This window comes from Manis javanica, chromosome 3, assembly GCF_040802235.1.
Source record: "Manis javanica isolate MJ-LG chromosome 3, MJ_LKY, whole genome shotgun sequence".
Taxonomy (NCBI): domain Eukaryota; kingdom Metazoa; phylum Chordata; class Mammalia; order Pholidota; family Manidae; genus Manis; species Manis javanica.
Window position 1 is genome coordinate 10,076,628 of NC_133158.1, and position 18,198 is coordinate 10,094,825.

The 18,198-nt window shown below is 38.9% G+C and overlaps 1 protein-coding gene and 1 long non-coding RNA gene across 4 annotated transcripts in view; one reads left to right on the forward strand and one right to left on the reverse strand.

Moving 5' to 3' along the window:
- Window positions 1–18,198, forward strand: part of PTPRG (protein tyrosine phosphatase receptor type G) — a 624,649-nt gene that overhangs the window by 143,563 nt on the left and 462,888 nt on the right. For all 3 annotated transcript variants that reach the window (XM_037019107.2, XM_037019108.2, XM_037019109.2), the window contains exon 2: window positions 11,268–11,372. In XM_037019107.2, the coding sequence (XP_036875002.2) occupies window positions 11,268–11,372 (105 nt within the window). The remainder of the gene's footprint in view (window positions 1–11,267; window positions 11,373–18,198) is intronic.
- On the reverse strand, window positions 957–10,046 carry LOC118972514 (uncharacterized). The gene is made up of 3 exons (XR_005061542.2): window positions 8,201–10,046; window positions 7,585–7,654; window positions 957–1,542 (listed from the first exon to the last, which is right to left on the reverse strand). It is a non-coding gene; the product is annotated as an uncharacterized lncRNA (long non-coding RNA).

Genomic DNA, 18,198 nt, shown 5'->3' on the forward strand with positions numbered 1-18,198 from the left:
ATTTATTACAAAAAAAAGGGGGGCGAACTGCCCTTTGAATAGTTTGATTGACTCCCTCCCTCCCCTAGTTTGATTGTACTGCAGTCATAAAAGGACTTAAATTGAGAGTTGAAAAGTTTCCTTGCAATTGATTTTATTCAGTGCCTTGTAGACAAATAGATATTGAAAAGGAAAAAAAAAGCCATATTGAACTGAAACTTTCAGTTTTGGATTTGAGCTTTTTAAAGTCATAAAACTGCTTATCCATTTGACTCTTCAAATGGGTCCTGCAGTGTAAGTGGTCAGAGCCAGAGGTTTTAGAAAAATCACAACCAAAAAAGAAACAAAACAAAATAAAACAAAATGCTACTTCTTCAGTAGCCATTTTTCATCAGAAAAGGACTTGGTAAAATAGCTCTTTTTCCAAAAAAGGAAAAAAAAAATCCTATACAATGACAGAAACTGCTTTTAAGAGGTAGTTGAAGCCAACTTAGAGACAAATACATTAGGCACCATGATGTGATCTGGTGAAAATTTTTATATGGCTTAAATTTTTTAATTAAATTACTTTATTTAAGATTGAAATAACCCCTTTAAGTTACTTTCATTGGGACTTGCATTGTGTTATTTCAACTTAATAAATCCTTTTGAAGGAAAGCAGAATGCAATATATTTCTTCTGATTTCTTTCTGCAATTGAAGAGAACAAAGCAAAACCTCATTCTTGCTGGAAAGGAAGAGAAACTTAACACCTAAAAAAAATGGAGATAATAAAAATGAACATGTAGCCCTGGGATATTCTGACTAGCAACATTAAAATGGTTGCCTGGGTAATGCTACTCAATTTCTTGTGTTATTTTTTTCTTTTAAATCCCAGGGACAAGTCTACATTACTTGACTCAAGGCCTGTTTCTCAGTGTTTCAGGAGGGAGAAACGGTCCTATGGATTTCAAATAATGGAGAGAGAGAGGTATTTGGTAATTTATCTCCTTACCAGCCACAAAGCTTATCTGTCTCTGAATACATTTTTTATGGTTTAGACAATTCTGAACAGTTGCTAGAGATAAACTCTGTCATTGTGCAGGAATGAATTCCTGTAGATTTAATTTATTAATTATCCTTTATTTAGGTCATTTACTGTTCCACTGTTCACATCTAGTTGTGAAAGACAGCATTTGTTTTTGTTTTGTTTTAAATCATTTGGGGAGACAGAAGCCAACTTGGGTTTAAAGCCATGTACATGTCCATGTTTAAAAGATGATAAAACTGTTTTTTTAAGAAAAACTACCCACCTAAGCATCCTATGAAATCCATGGTAGAGCCTTCTATACCTCTCTAAGTATACATACAGGCAGGTAAGTTTTTTTCTGGTGTGATATTGAGGGTGTACCTTTATGTACTTTATAGCTCTAAGAGAAAATACACTGATAAGGAGAATTCTTACCTTCTGTCTTTTCCTCATTTTGCTTTTAAGTAGTTGTATCTGGTGTGCCTCTCATTAACTGTTACCTTGTTTTATTGATATGCATAAGCAATTAAATCCTTGATCAATCCAGTGCCAATCCTAAATCAGGTGAAAAAGGACAATGGGGGACTTGTAAAAAATAACAGCAAAATAAAACTAGAAATACTGAGTAGGCTTTTGGCCAACTGATTATAAATATTAGGCTACTGTTTGCTCTCCAAAATTATGCCTCCAGGAGGGCCACCGTCCTGCTCACAGGTGCAAGTACACATTTAATGAATGATTGTCTTAACTCCCTCTGGGGGGCCCTGTGGTGAGCCACTGTTTTCTGCTCCTGTCTGCCTCCCACTAGTCTGTTCCCCACACAGCACAGTCACCTTTTCAAAGCCTGCCTTGATAAAAATGTTCTAAAATCAGATTATGTTGATGGTTGCACAACTCTCTAAATATACTAAAAATCACTGTATTGGTTTGAAAGGAAAGCATATATCAGACATACTGCATGTCCTCTTGGGGTCCTTCATTGTCTTCCAAACTCACTTCAAAGTTCCTAAAAGTCCTGCAGGGTCCTGCCCTTGCTCATCCTCAACCTCCTTCTCTCCCAGCCAGCTCACCAAGCGTGGGCCTGGCAGGCCCACTTAATCCCACACTCTCTCTCTCTCCTGCCTGGTCATCCTTATATGTGCTGCTCCCCATCTTGAACTCTATCCTCCTGTCTGCCAATGCCTTAGGCTAAAAGGGTATCTCCTTCCCTGGCTACTCCAAATACATTTCTTCCCTACTTGTATTCTCTATTGGTAGTAACTTGTTTATTTCATGTAATTATCACATTTGTTTCACCAGGAATACAAATTATAATTCATGCATTTACTGACTGGCCCCTGAGTGGTCTGGAAGCCCCAGGAGGGCAGGACCTTTGTGGGGTACGCATTGTCCACTGCCTTGGTGCAGGAGCATTCTGCTTTGGGGAGACCATGAAAAACTTGCCTAAATCTTACCAAACTCCCTAGAATTCTGTTTTTTGCCAGAAGGAGTTAGGGACTTTACTTAAACTGTAAGTGTAGAGGTGGAGTAAATACTTAGCTGACCAAGAACACAGCTCTGGGGAATAGACAGCTACAGGCCACTGAGCGGCTGGCTGGTCAGGACATAAGTGGTATCTCCACTCTGGCTCTAGAAGTCTCAGGTTTGTGGGTTCACTAAGCCAGTCCGGTCAGTCTGTGCCATGAATGATGTCTTGAGCAAAAGGGTATCATGGTTGGAATCCCCTCTGTATTTCATCCCCAAACCCAAGGCTTAGGCATTATGCCTACAATCTGTTCTCTACCCCCTACTATTGTTGGGTTTTATCTTACTGGGTATTTTTGCCACTGTGAAGCTATGTGCTCACTTCTGGCAAATTTCACTGGGGTTGGTGGGTGCCACCATGGTTTTGAAATGGGCACCCAACAACATTTATGGAGGGTTTCTTTGTCCATTTCAGTTGTTTTTTTTAAAAGCTTTCTTCATTCAGTATTTCATAGGGATTATGCCTGTGTAAATGACTCAACTATAAATAAGGCCCAAGTTAAGCTGATCCTTTATTTCTCAGGGATAAAAGTGCATTAGGGCGTCATGATTACAAATTTTAAACAAACAGTTGTAAGTTAATATTTATTTCTGCCTGAATAGAAATGACTTTCTTTTTTATAGACATAACCAATTGTTCACATCATATTAGAAAAATCACTCTGTTGTATTTTTCTGTTAGTACTATCAGAACATTTTATTTTAGACAGTTGCCAATAGTAGTGGGAAGAATAGCCTAGACAGCTCTTTCTTTTGAAAGTATTATTTTCGAGTTTTCTGAGGTCCAGGTAGAAACCATTTTCCACTTGTGATGTTTATGAACTTTTGAGCAGGTGGAGTAGCTGTTAACTCACACATATTTTATGATTCCTGAAATTCAATTTTGTGAAGAATAGTTGTAGTATAGTGTCAATTTTACAAGTTGAGAGTCATATCTGGTTTGGGGCTGTATGTCCTTGGGCAAGTTACATACCTTTTCTGAGTAACTGTACTTAAGCCGTAAGATTATTGGAAGAATTACATGAGCCATTGCATTGAAATGCTTTTAGTATTTAATTTAGTATTATTGCCCGTAGGCAATAATTGAATTAGTATATTGTCAGGCCAGGCCTGACAGGTGGAAAGCCCAGATGGCCATAGAGCGTAGAGAAATGATCAGAAGGAGCTGGGGACAGTCATGATTCTATTCTAAAGAGCTAGTCTGTATTCACATAACATATTGTTGCGATTTGTGAAATAAGTCCAAATCTCTTCTTAAAAAGTATACAGGTATTGGGGTTCTCTTCTGGATTTTCCCATGTTGGCAACTAATTAAATACACTGCACACACATGCATACACATACAAGGGGTGAAACAAAACATCTGGCTCAATGGCTGTATTCAGCATGGTGGCCACCGTATGCAAGCTCAGACCTGCATTTGCCAGGTCTGTTGATTAATAAGGATTCAAAGGGGTGACACAATGGTAAAACTGGAAGTACAGATTGGTGGCAATGGGCGTTACCACAACACTATCAATGACAAATCTTCATTTTCCCAGTAATCTTACAGAATCAAGAGACTTGATTCTTTGAGAACCAAACTGTTTTAAGTGGTTTGGAAGAGTTCGTTGATATATTTCTATCTGATGTTATAAAATATCTGAAGCCAGGAGTCCAATTCTTTTCTTAGCAGGGGGTCCCTGTGGAAGATTGAACCATGGTCTTTTTCAGATTTTCATCACAAATGAGCCCCCATATAAATCAGTTTTCTAAGTGTACCTTTCTAAGCCTCCCATATAAAACAGTTACCTGTGGAAGTGTGTATTTTTATTTCTGAAGTTTTTAAACTATAGTATAGTTAATAGCAGAGGGACAGATCAAAATTTTTGTCCCTTTACTCTTGTCTGAATAAAAATTAAATTCTGCCTCCTGGAATCCATTATTTCAGAGTAAAATACTTAAGAGCTTCTCCACCTGACTTGTCATTTTTACAAGACTTAGGTTGCGTGTCACTCCACGCCCCTACCCCCCGCCCCCCCGCTGCAATGCTCCACTGCTGTATGATTCCTCTTTCCTTGAATTGCCTCTGAGTTTAGTAATTTATTTTACTTAAAAAGAAGTCATGGCTCTATATTAGGTCCTTTTATCACTATAGATGATGAGAAGAATTCTATTTTTGTAGTTGGGACAATAAGTACATTTGAATATGATAAAATAGGTAATCCACTGTAATATAATTTGAGGTTAGCTCAGTATCACAGACAACTAGAGGGACCATTTGTAAATGCAGTAGTTACAAAGGAACACACTTCTTGATTCTACTTTTGGGACACTTGCTAAGTACATTTTGCTACAATTGAAATACAGACACAAAGGAGATGGGAGGCTGATTGGAATATTTAATTACTTTTACTATAATTTGATACTTTTGCCCATTGTAAGCATAAAAAAGATAAGGATTTATTCATTTTAGACTATTGTGTGGAATTTAATGTTCTTAAATGCTGTTTAAAATTTAGAGAAAATTATGCTTGATAGAGATTTTGCCATCCTTGAAGGATCTTTAATTTGTTTGTTGTATGAGCAGTTATAATAGATATAAACAGTCTGCTTAACTGTTTGTCTGCCATTCTGGAAATACGCATCTGGATTTGAAGATTTAAGTGCCTGTTATTTTTAGTGGACTTACTTTTGGCACTAAGTCTGGCAGAGAACTAGGACTCTTTATAATGAGAGCAATCCATCCATCACTCTAAGTAATTGTCATTCTAGCGCTAGGGAACCAGGATTTCTGTGTTCTGATGTTTTCAGTTTTGGATGGAAACTAACCAGTTCTCCAATTTTAGGTTCCCAGGCTTCTAAATCCTTTGAAATGACCTAGAACTGGACACACAGTTAAGTGGAAGTACCCCTAATTATCACTACACTATTTTGCTTTGCATACAAGATGTATACCCATGTTGCAGATGCAATTTGGGGCTGTTCTCATCAGAGACTTACTGTGGCTTCCTCTCTGCATAACCTCAGCCATAGAGCCACTTTCCCCATAGGAAATCAGGACATAGTTGTGATCAAGTGCACATCGTTGGCTTGATATGGTTAAATAGATTAATAATGTGGAGAAATGCTGTGGTTATTTTGAAATGCTTCGTGACTTCATGTGTTCTTTTCTTGATGGACACTTCAGACTTCCCTTCATTTCTAGATAAGCAAATGCATATATAAATGTACCACCCGGTCAAGAACAGGAAGACATTAGCTGTGTTCTGTAATTTTTTATCTCACGCATTTGCGATTTTGGAAGAAAAATATTTTCTATCAGTGCATAACTACATTAATTTTTACCCCATGTAGATTCAGTGACCATTCTCTCTGACAGTAAAACCTAAGAGAAGACATCTGTGACAGGAACATTATGTAATGGAGTGTTTAGAGGAGCTGGTCTCTTCGTATGAAAAATGTTCGGCCTGCACATCAACACAGAAGAGTTAACACAGCCGGAGACTCTTTTTCTCCCCCACGTCAAAATTTCTCAGCAGCACAGAGACTGAGGATTACACAGAATCCTCCTGAAGATGGAGTTAAGGCAGATGGGATACGCATCTGCTTTTATATTCCCAGAATAAAAACATTTATAATCATAAACTATGTCCGGTGGCTTTGGGAAATAAAGTCATGCACACAGGAAACAGTTTCGGTGATATCTTTAGTAGGTAATTCTTAGAATATTTTTGTAGGAGAGGATTGGGCCTTTGGGTCTGGAAACATTTTTATCTTTTTTGCTTCAGGCTGGAAATGAGGTAGGCTCAGTAGAAGTTCTGAGAGGTGATAGAGTTTATAAAAATTCCCTAATGAAAATACCTGTCACTCATTTAGTCTCTGCATAGCAACCAACCTGACTTTAAGATTCCTCCTGCTGAGTGAGACGTCAGCATCACTGGTTAGTTAATGCTGTTGGTTTTGAAATCTCCACTTTCATCTTGTCAAAATTGAGAGACTCAGATTCTCCTGGATGATGAGTATAGTGGGTTTTTCTTTTCTAAACTCGTTTCTTTATTACACTATCTAGACCCTTGAAGATTGCCCAAATTTGATTCTTTATGCCCAGGTTTTTTAGCCCAGTGTGTGGATGTGTGTGGCTTGCACTAGAGCTGACCTGTTTGAGGTGTTTACAGCATTGTACACAACTGGGTGTCCTTTATAACTTCAACACTTTTTACATCACTGGGATTCCAATTCCTTGAAGCATTGTAACACCATTAAAAGCCCTCCTGAGCTTTCTGCTGACATATGACTTCAGCTCCATTAACCATAGTGGGCTCGGTGCTGTAGAACTTGGTAGAATATATGTTTGCATAACAGCAACTCCTCCCTCTTATTAGTCACACCATAACCATAGGCAGATTTATACTTACTGTCTATTCTGAAGAGTGAAACTACATATTTTCATAAGCATGCTCCATTTTTAATTGTGTAATTAAGTTGCTGACATAAGCAAGTATGCAATTTCACATTAAGGTAAGGACCCGTAAAGGCATGCATTTGCATAATTTAATTTTCTGCAGAAGATATTGAAAATCAATAACATGATTCATAGCCTTACCATTATCATTGCCATGCTGCCACTGGTTGGCGTTTTGAGTTTAGGAGAGCATAAAGAGTATTACAATTGATTGAATTTGGTGTGTTGAGTGTGTCTTTCGTTGGGGGCCACATACTGTTTCTTTTTGCAAATCTTTGCTCCTTGCCAATATAATATTAAGTTGCTTAATATACTGGATATACATTTTTTTTTACTGCTGTTCAAGTAATTTTTTAAAGCTATTAAAAAACATGTCATATGATTAAAATGCATTTGAGGAAGGGACTTAAAATTTGTTTTAAATTATGTAAGTGCTAGTAGTACATGATTATATTCTTATCAGGAAAAAAGAAATCACACGTTACTGACATAGACAGAATAAAGAGGACAACTAAATAGAGTCATCTTTAATGAATAGTTTGTGTGTTAAAAAGAAGTCTGGTGCCAGAGTGAAAACATCCTTTGCTACCCTGTTCATTTCTGAGTTACCTCCTTAAAGAATTGCTTACCAGGTTCTCAGGATTGTTTCTTCCATTTTCATGGTTTAGATGTTTGCTGTTTCTGGCAGGTGGGCAGTAACTAGAAAGCAAGACAATACGAGGGAAGGGGGGGTTTGCTTGTTTGTTATGTTAACACACATGCATACATACACAGATGGACAAACACTTGTGACACAGACAACATCAGCCTTTCTTTTATTCATATATTCATGCATTCATTCATTATTGAACACATTCCATATGTCAAACTCCATTGGGGGTGGTAGGTGGAGAGCCTCTTATCTGTAGAGAGCTTAGAGCCCTTGATAAACCATGCAGCATGTCCTTAGAAGCAGGTTCCCCTGCCCATTCCTACCTTGCTGTGAATAAACCACACAGTACAATGCTTTGGGGAATGTGAGGAGGACAGGGTTCACCCACCTTCCTTGGGATGGCCATTCCCCATCTGTTACTTCTTGTCAGTTGGTCTGTATACAGTAAAACTGCACCTTTTACTTTTGTCCTAAGTCAGCTCCTTTTAGATAGGCAGTTCTGACACACAGCTCAGATCCTTACACTACAGTGGGCTGTGTAGGGCTGGCTGGGAAGTTTATCTACTCTCTGGAGTATGGTTTCCATTACTTACAGTGTTGCGGAGGGCCTTCTGATGTGTACCTCCCTCGTTTCTTGAATTGGATATATCTCTGCAGATTTTCTTTTTCCACTAATAGTGTAGTGAGCTTGGGAGCTAGCAGGTGTGGGATCCCAAAACCTATGGCCTCTATCCAGTCTAGTTAAAGACTGATTTACAGGAATTACAGTCTGCTTGTAAGTACTTCGGAGTTGTCATGCTTACCTGATGAACTCTGGACTCGTGTCTTGCTGTTCTAGCAGGATGGGTAATACAGCTGCCAGCACGAAGCCACTCCAACATAGATGCCGCTGGTAGCCTTTGTCCTTCTTTGCCCCACCCAGATACTCTTAAAGGTTCTGGGAAATGAAAAGCAACCTCTTTTCAGGAAAAAAAGGGGAACTGGCAGTGGAGATTGTGATTCTAAGAAACGTCTTGCGTAAAGGGTATAAATTAGTATCCCTGAGGATAACCCCATTCTTTATATTTGTAGCTGGTTCATTTGTTTGTGAGCTTTCTGGCTAGAACTCTGGTTCAGTTCAGATTTGTCTGTCTCAGTTCTGAGGTTGGCGCCACACTGGTATGATTTCAGCAGCAGGCTGTTCATTTCAGCCTGGCCAGCTCTTTACTGATGTTAAGATTTAGCTTGTCAGGTTGCAGGCTGTGAGGGTGAGAGTTGAGGAGGTCAGCGTGGAACACCTCAGCTGTAGCTCGGCAAGGAAGTCTGTGGTTCTTATCTCTGGCTTCACAATAGAATCATCTGTACTTTTTTAAAGTACTGATTTCTTGTTCCCACCCCAGACCAATTAAATGTGAATCTCTGGAGGTAGGGTCTTAAGCATGGGGTGTTCTGTTTTTAAAGCAGCCAGGGCTTAGAGCCAGAGCTCTAGTCAAACAACTGCCTTTTATGCATTGAGAAATTGACGATCAGGTGTTCAGGTGACTCTGAAGGTCACCAAGAACACTTTTAGTATCATTTAGGGATCTTTTGCATGTAAGAGACAGAAAAGTGAGCTTTGGCAAATAATTGGTTCGTGTAAATATAAAGCCTCTCATGGGGTTGGTTTTCAATTGGCTTTGTCCTAGGCTTAAATTTCGTCAACAGAATTGATCCATAGATTTTGCTTCCTCTGACTTGGCTGCCTTTTTAACTCCTTTGGTTCATGTCATAGCACCTTCAGGAAGAAAGAGGAATCTCTTTGATTGTCTGATTTCCCAGGGTCAGGGGAAGAAGGACGTCTGATCCATGACTTGGGGCTAGAGGGAGTACAGTATAGTGATAACAGAAATGGGGTCTCTGCACCAGTTTGCCACTATGTTGTCAGGCATTTTAAAAGCACTACGTATATGCCTAGTGCTGAGTGAGGAGGGGCTCTGCTCACAGTAACTTGTATTGTCTTCATAACAATGTCAAGGTTGGTATTTTTAATTTTACAGACCAGGAAACTGAGGCTTAACCACGTACCCTAATGGGAGCCACATTCCTATGGTTAAGATACTGTTTTTTACTCATTGTCTAGATACAAAGAAGGATTATTTGGGAATAATTAGAGTTCACTAGCTCTGAGAAGCATAGTAAACAGATACATAAAAAAAGGTCCCCCAGAAGCATAGAAAATACGTAAACCAACGGATTATTTATTTAGTGCACTTCAGTGGAAGGAAACAATTGATTAGTGAAACTGAAAGTGAAAAACAGAATGGTTGAAAGTCTTTGGTTATCCACCCCCGGGATCTCGTGCGCTCGCTGCCCTGCCCAACATCACGAAGAGAGTCTCGCTCTGTACCAAATCCGCCAGCCAGAAAACGACCAAAGTCAAATTTCGAACTCCGATTTCGACAGGAAATGTACTTTCGCACCGTAAGTCAAACCATAGTAAGCCAGGGGCTGTGTATACTTTATGTGTTTTCTAATTTTTCTTCATGAAGAAAGCTAATGCTGTCATGGTGAGATTGTTATTATTACTTCGATTAATTTGGAATAGAGAATGTGTTATGTTTTCCTGGTGCTGTGAATATACAGTTCCCCTAACCGTTTTCTTTGCTTTTCAAAAGGATACTTGATTTTGTTTGGGTGCATTGAAATATTAACATAGACAGCTGGGATGTATGGTTTGAAGTGTAATTTCATTTCATCTTGGATTCTGGGCACCTGTGATATTTGTCATAGACGTCAGTACATTCAGGTGTGGGCTCACAACAAAAGAAATTCACGTCCATGGATTTTGCTGGGAGGGGAATGCTTTGCACATTATATAGCAGGCAGAGGGAGGCTCTCCATAACGGGTAGAAAATCGGATTCATTTGAGTTTTCAAAGAATACATCATTTAACAGTGTTTCTTTTCTATCGTTGGCCTTAAAGGGTTTCAGTTTTCTTATTCTCAGGTGTAACAGGTGACTCTTTGGGGTCTAAAGGATGTAGAGGACTGGTATTGGCACCTGGGAGTCTCCCAGGCCTGGGCCTGTCCTGTTTGGATGGCAGAGGCCCTGGCTTGGCTGCAAGCATGCCTGTGAAGGTTCTCTGATCTGCTGCTGTTTACCTGTGTGCCAGGGACCAGTTAGTTAGTGTCTCCAAACCTTAGTTCCTCCATCTGTACAAGAGATGGAATGACTCCGTGTTCTATGATGATCAAATAAGGTTAGAAGCCTTTGCATCTAGGATGTAAGTTTACACATGCAGTTGGAACCAAAACCTCAGGTTCCAGGTCTGCTAGTTATATAATCTTTGGCAAGTTAAAGTTGTTTAACTTCCCTAAGCTTCAGTTTGCTTATCTGTAGAATGTTACCATTATCTGGACCGTTGTATCTACTGCATGGTGGTGTTTTGCAAATTACGTAAAATAATGTCTGTAATGTGCTTACTGCACCACACTTCATGGCACAAAATAAAGGCTCGGTGTAAGTGTAATTTAATATTAATAGTAGTTACAGTAATCTCGCTAGGTTCTTCGCAGGTAGTTTTTCTGTAAAATCAGGAGGTTTTTTTCAGTTATCCCCAAAGTCTGTACTTCTAGGAAGTCACCCTTTCTGTGTCCAGTGGGGTGATGACTTTGGCTTATGGTAGTTCTCTCTCTCTTCCAGTGTTGACGGAAGGCTACGTTGGGGTCCTGCACGAGAACAGACACGGCAGCTCCGCACAGATCCGCAGGCGCAAGGCCTCCGGCGATCTGTACTGGGCCTACTCAGGTAAGTTTCCTTGCTGGGAGCAGGACCATACAGATCAGTTAACACCCCATTAAACTCACTCGAAAGCATGCTTTTAATCACTTTCACACCCGACTTATGTTTGCTCAAACCTTATGTAGTTTGCTGAGAGTTGAAATACCCAAGCCTGTTTTTCTCAAGGTTTTAACTGCCTTAAGTTATCTCTCCCACCTGTTTTCTCAACCTGCTTTTTCTTCTCAATTTGCGATTATTTCAGAACTGGACGTGTTAATGAGTTATTGTACCAAACTTGTAATTTCCCCAAAGACATAGCCTTTTCTTTTCCGTCTTTTTAGTGGCTGTGATTTCAGAGAGCAGAAAATACAAGGCTAGTCTTGTGCTGCAAATGTCTGCTAAATATTACAAAGCATCACATACCAAAATGATGTATTATATTTTAATCTAGGAGATGCAACTTTATTTCCAAGTCACATCTTGTTAGTTGAATATATTCAGCCCTCTCTGGTATTCTGCAGTGCTTTCCATTTTTGTTTTTATGTTTAGCCTCCTAGCAGTGAGGAGAGAGAACAGTGTTATAACTACATTAGATACTACTTTGCAAATAATTTTCTTACATTTTAAGGGGGGGGGAAATGAAGACCTACAAGATATACAGACCTTTCTGTATTATGCTTCCACTTCCAACAACTAACAAAAATATATTTCTAAGAGAGATTTTGATGCTCTAAAATATATGGGAAATGTATTGTAGCTAATTAAGGAGGAATGCTTGAGAAAGATAGACCACTTTGGAAATTACTTTGGCACTGAATAATTCAAATTCTCTGAATGAAAGGGCTTGGAGGCATGGAGTATTAGTCTTACTAACATATCTATGTGTTATGCAATATTGTTGCATGTAGAACTGAAAGGTATTTTCATATTGATGCTGTGATTTTCAATCCTGAATTTCTACCTGCAAATCCTGTTAAATTTATGTCAGTGTAAAATTTATAGGTTTGTTCTTTAATTACACCTTATCTATTGGCTTTTTGCATCCTTTTGTCTATTGATAAATCTCCTGCGCCTACAGGGAGAATAGCCTATCTGTTTTGTTTTGCAAGGAAAAGATAGTGATTCTGAAGTCTTCCATCACATCCAGTTTCTTGTGATTAGAATTATTAGAGCCTTTTTGTCACCATTTCTGAGAAATGAAGGGAATTGGGAAATGAAGGCCAAACTTACATATATATATATATAACTTGATGCCTAGAAATCCAAAGAAAATTTATCATTTGTATTCTTGTAGCTCCAATATCAGGAAGAGACATAAAGTGCCCTATTTACAGTTCATCAATTTAGAATAATAATAATGCTATTAGTCAGGAAACTGCAAGTTATATCCCATCAGCATCTCCAATTGCAAATGGTAGTGAAGGAGTGAAAGGCCTAAAACATTTCCCATTACTCAGTTCAGAATGGACGTAAGTGGTGCAATCTTTGGAATGGAGCAGTTGTTGATATCCTTAAGTCTGGTGGGCTTAATGAGTCTCCATTTTGTATTTCTGGAGTGGATTGTGTCTGGATTTGGTAACTGCCTGTATTAGTGGAAGGGCTAAAAGTTCAGTTTCAGAGGTTAGCACATTTCTACTGTAAAGATCCAAGTAATAGGTATTTTAGGTTTTGTGGGGTGGTATATGGTCTCTGTTGCAGCTACTTAACTCTGCTATTGTTGTACAAAAGCAGTGATCAGTTGATAATTCTGGACAGACTGTTCTGATAAAAATTTATTTATGAACACTGAAATTTGAATTTTGTATAATTTTCACATATCAAGAAATGTTATACTTTTGATATTTTTTGAGATTGCTTTTTAAATGGTTGCATTAAAAAATATAGAAACTATTCTTACTATGCAAGCCATGCTAAAATAGGTAGCCGGTTAGTTGGAAATGGTTGGATAGGTTCACAGACACAGTTGTCAAACCCTGTTCTAGTCGATTTTTTTCAGACTAGGATAGGACAGTCACAGGAGGAATTTTCAAGACAGAAGAACCGCTGAAGTCTTGCTAGGCATAACAGAGAAAACAATAAAATAAAAGCCGGAGGAATGAGACAGGCATCAGTTGGTGGTACATAGTCTTCATGCTTTAAACAGTTGTTAATAAAAAATTTCATGGTATCAGTGGTTGCTTCATACCAAAATGGTGGAATGTTCGTTCTCACGTCAAGAAGATTTGGGGTCCATGAAAGACACTTCTTAGCATTGGGTCAGTAGCCACAGAAAGGCCAGGGAGCAACAATTGTGTGTTCCTTCTGCACATCAGACCAGGGCCTTAGAGCAGCAAAGCAGATGTTGGAGTGCTGGCTGCAGGTGTACATCTCTGGATATGAATGCTGCCGGGAAAGTGGGACTGCCAAGAGAACCGCATTGTTTGTAGAGGAGAATGTTTTTAAATTTAACAAAGGTGAAGCAGATTTAATGGTGCAGATTTTGATTTTGTGCTTGTAATTCATAGATTTGTCTTAGTTCATCCTAAGATAATGCCGTTGGTGCTTAGGGGTATGGTGTGTGACTGTATGAATCTTGAAATCATGCAGACAGACTGGTTCAAATCCATGTTTTATCTTTTAGTGTCTTCATGTTGTTGGTAGAACATTTAATTCATTGGAGACTTAGTTTCCCTATATTTGATATTGGAATAATTATAGCACTTCCCTCACAGAGGGATTTTGGGGATGAAATGAGATGATATGTATGAAAAATTTAAGACAGGCCCTTGTGTAAAGTACCTAATATTATTTCCTGCTGTTTCTGACACTATTATTACTTTTGCTGCGTGTTGTTGGAATTCTCGGTGGGTAGGTGTGATTGACAGTGGGTGATAACTAGGTAGTACTGAGAGCTAAGCCAGCTAAACTCTGTCAGTCATGATTCCCAAGAACTGCCTGTTTGGGATTTGTGAATGAGGATTAAGCAAACCATCCTGAATTCAGGGATTCATAGCCTACATGAACCACTGCTGTTTTTATGAATAAAGTTTTATTGGAACACTACCATGCACATTTCTTTAGGTGTTTTCTATGGCTGTTTTTGTGCTAGGAATTACATGGTGGCTACAGAGACTGACCAAAAAGCCTAGAATATTTTTATCTGTATCTTTACAGAAAATGTTTGCCAAGTCCTGCTCATGTTAATATCCTGGTTTTCTCAGCAGATGTTAGTCTGACTCATAAACAGAACAGATTTGGAAGATGTCTTCCCCCCGCCTCCCCCCTTGAGCTGGAATCTCCTCGTTAGCATTCATAGTGGTTCTGGTGTCAGCTTTGGGAAAGCACTTGGGAGGAACAAAGCTGAGTGGGGTGAGATGTGCTGCAGGAGATGGATCAGGGTGGTGGGTGGGTGCTAGTGGTTCTGGGGCCTCTGGGTTACGGTGTTCTACTCAATGGGTTCCTTTTGTTGGTGGGGTGTGGTGAATGATGTTGACCTGGTTTTCCAGTGACATTCCACCCCAGTCACTTGAAGAGAATTACTAGTTTTCAAGCTGTGAATAGCTTGTTTTTAGGATACTGTCATGACTATAATTCATTAATATTAGTATAGCTTTTCACCTTAGGACTAGCCAAGTTATTTCAGTTTCTCTGCATCACCTTGGATAATGGATGCCCTATTTATATTTGACGTGCTCATCAAACAATGCCATGTGAACACCTACAGCTTTGACATAGAGGACTGTTTATTGAGGAACCTGGAGATCCGTGTTCTGGTCCCCTGGGATCATGTGAAGATTGATTATCTCCCTGGCTTCTTAACTTTGTCAGTGGTCATATCAGTGTGAAAATATCATACACAAGAGATATAAAATGGAACATAAAAGTAAGGTACTGTTGTTAACGGTTAATAACAGCCATGCAATTTGAAGATTGCTTTGTATCTTTGGATTTCTCTTCCTTAGATGAGTATAGGGAGAACAGGGGAAAGACCTCCTTATGTATTTCACACAGAATTACAATGAAAAGAAAGGGTGATAATTTAGAAAAAGAACATTTCATTGAAAATAAAACAATTTCTTTTGTGTTAGAAAAAATCTGTATCTTAGTAGAGAAAACTGTGTTACCTAAGGTGATGACAGCTTGTGAATTTTGGAGCTTGTCGAGAACTTGGGTAATTCCTACACAGAAAGTAACCACTGCTCGGTAGGTCATTGCTGCTGGAAAGGGAAATGAGGAACAAATCTGGAACAAGTTAAGTGAAAATATGAGGCATTTTTATAGAGCTGTCTTTTTTTTTTCTCTTTCCCCTCAAAGACTTAGAGAAAAACAGATTGTGGTTTCTCTTCCCATCCCTTTTTGACTTATCCTGTTTTTTTCCCTGCATTTTTAATAATCTGTACCTCATGTTCCTTCTCTGTAAAAAGAGTCTATGAATCGATACAAGGGAGGCATTTCCCATCGTTCGGGGAATCCAAAATTGAGGCCTTTGGTGACCAAACTTCTCTGCAAGGTGTGTCTGGTATTGCAGTGGGTGAAGGTAAAGCAGGGTTTTTCTAAGGGGCATTCCTGCTATGGCCAGGAAACTGTAGGAGACGTCAAGGTCCTTTTGTACTGTCCTGGAGCTTGATGACTTGTTCAACTGTAAAATGGAGATAACAGGACATACCTTGCAGAATGGCTTTGAGGATTAGAGGTAGTGCACGTAAGTACCTGGTATAATTCTTGGCCTCCACTCTGGAGTGGAATACACATTATCCACTTGGTTCTTAATTATATGCCACCCCACTACACTATTCATCTAAATGTCTTGTTTTTTCATGTGTGTCTGTGGTGTGTAGGTGTATGTCTCAATTTCCGAGCTAAATGTAGAATCCTTGAGGGCAAGGATTATAGTCTATCATTCCTTGTTTTTTCTGCTGTGTGTCAGAGTATCTTATTTTGTGCATATTTGGTCAATATTTTTCAAGTGAGTGTATGGATGGACAGTTAAATACATTCATGCCAGAGTCTGTGCTTGGGAACTCACTGAGGGGATCCTGCCATGAAATTCAGATAAATTAGTGGTTTATTTACAAAAGGTTTCACCATTGAATCCTTTTAAGTAACAAGCTCCTCTGATGAACTTAAGATAATTAAATTCCTAAAATATTTCTATGCCTATTTTTAATGTCTATACAGGGCAAAGCAAAACATAGTGCTTTGGTGCCTACAGAAGTCTACTTTCATCATTAGAAGAATGGAAGGCTCTATGGAACATCAAAGATTATCGTTAATATAGTTGTATTATTTGTCCCTCTCCTAATTCCTCCCAGGAAGTCCCTTACAGGAGTCATTTCCCCAGAGTCATTTTCTTTGCAACAGAGACCTTTGATAATGGAACCACCCGTTTGGGGGAACAATCCGCCTTGAAATTCGTCCTCCGAAGTCCCTCTTAAAGGAACCTCCTTCTTGATGCTTGGCCTTAATTCATCAATCTCCCTTTAACTTATCAGTCTCCCTTTATTTCTTATAATTAATTTCAGTCTACTGTACCATTCCCTGTTAATCTTCTTAAAGTTTTAAGTAGAAATTATTTATTTGTTCAACAAACTTAAACTGCTTACTGTGTGAATTGTGCTATAATGGGAGGGGACAGAGAACTCCCACTATGGCTGCTGTCAGATCCCAGTCATTAAAGATGGGCAGGTGTTGCCAGGATGTGCAGAGGCTTTGAGGCATGAAATGATCTGTCAGGGTCTGGGAGACGGGAAAGCAGCTCAGTAAGTCTAGAGGATGCAGTAGGGTGGAGACAGATAAGGGAATAATGCAGAGTATTAGAGTTGGACCGTGAAGGGTCTTACAGTATTCTACTAAGGACCCAGAACACCTTTCTGAGGGTGATAGCAACCATTTAAGGGTTTCATGGTAGAAATGGGCCAAGTTCTGTATTTGAGTAAAAACACTGATCGTAGGATTAGGATCTGTCGGTGGGGGAAGACGGTGGGATGAAAAATGATGAGGTTGTATCATCAGTGATCTGAGAGATAAAAGGAAAGAGCCCATGGGAATTCATTATCATCAATACATGGAAGAGAAAGCAAAATGGATTGTTTAGGATAATCCCCAGGATGATTGAAGATGGGGTTGCATTTTATTTAAAAGGAGTAGTTCGGGAGTGGTGGGTTGGTTGTAAAGATAAAAATTTGGACTTGAACCTGTTAAGGTATGGTAGAGTATTGTGTTCATATTTCTCACACTCTTTTAAGTTTTATGCTCCTTGAGCAGAACCTTTTCCTTGAGCATATTCCCGTGTTGCTGCTTAAATGTTTTGGAATAGAAGGGCCTCAAGGTAAAGAAACTGTTTCTTCCTGCAGGTACTTTTTTCTTTTGCATTTGATCTGTGATTACAAGGATAGATAAGGTGAGAAAAAACACAGATGGTCACACACTAATCAGGACTTTACCTATAAAAGAGAAAAATGTGTTACCATATGCCTAAGTTACCTTGACCATTTTTCAATACTTGGCCAAGTTGGGCTTTTACCCCTTCCACTATTTGAAAGAAATTATTCTCACATCTCAGAGATGTCTCCACATTTTCTTTTTTTAAAACTGTCCTTTTAATACTTGCCTCCTGAATTCTAAAGTTTCTTGATATCTTCTCTCTGGAGATGGTTTCACAATTGTTTGTTAATAAAGTTAATGGATGTTATTACATAAGAAGACATCAGTAAGTTCTTCAGGGTCCTCGCGACCCTCAGGAAAGTGTATTAGGAAGATGAAGTATCGTTCAGTGTTGAGTTAGTATCAATGACATATATTAGTGATAACAATTTCAATTGTTACAATGATAGGACAGTTAAAATGTGAGTATATGGGAGGCTGAGAAGTTGGG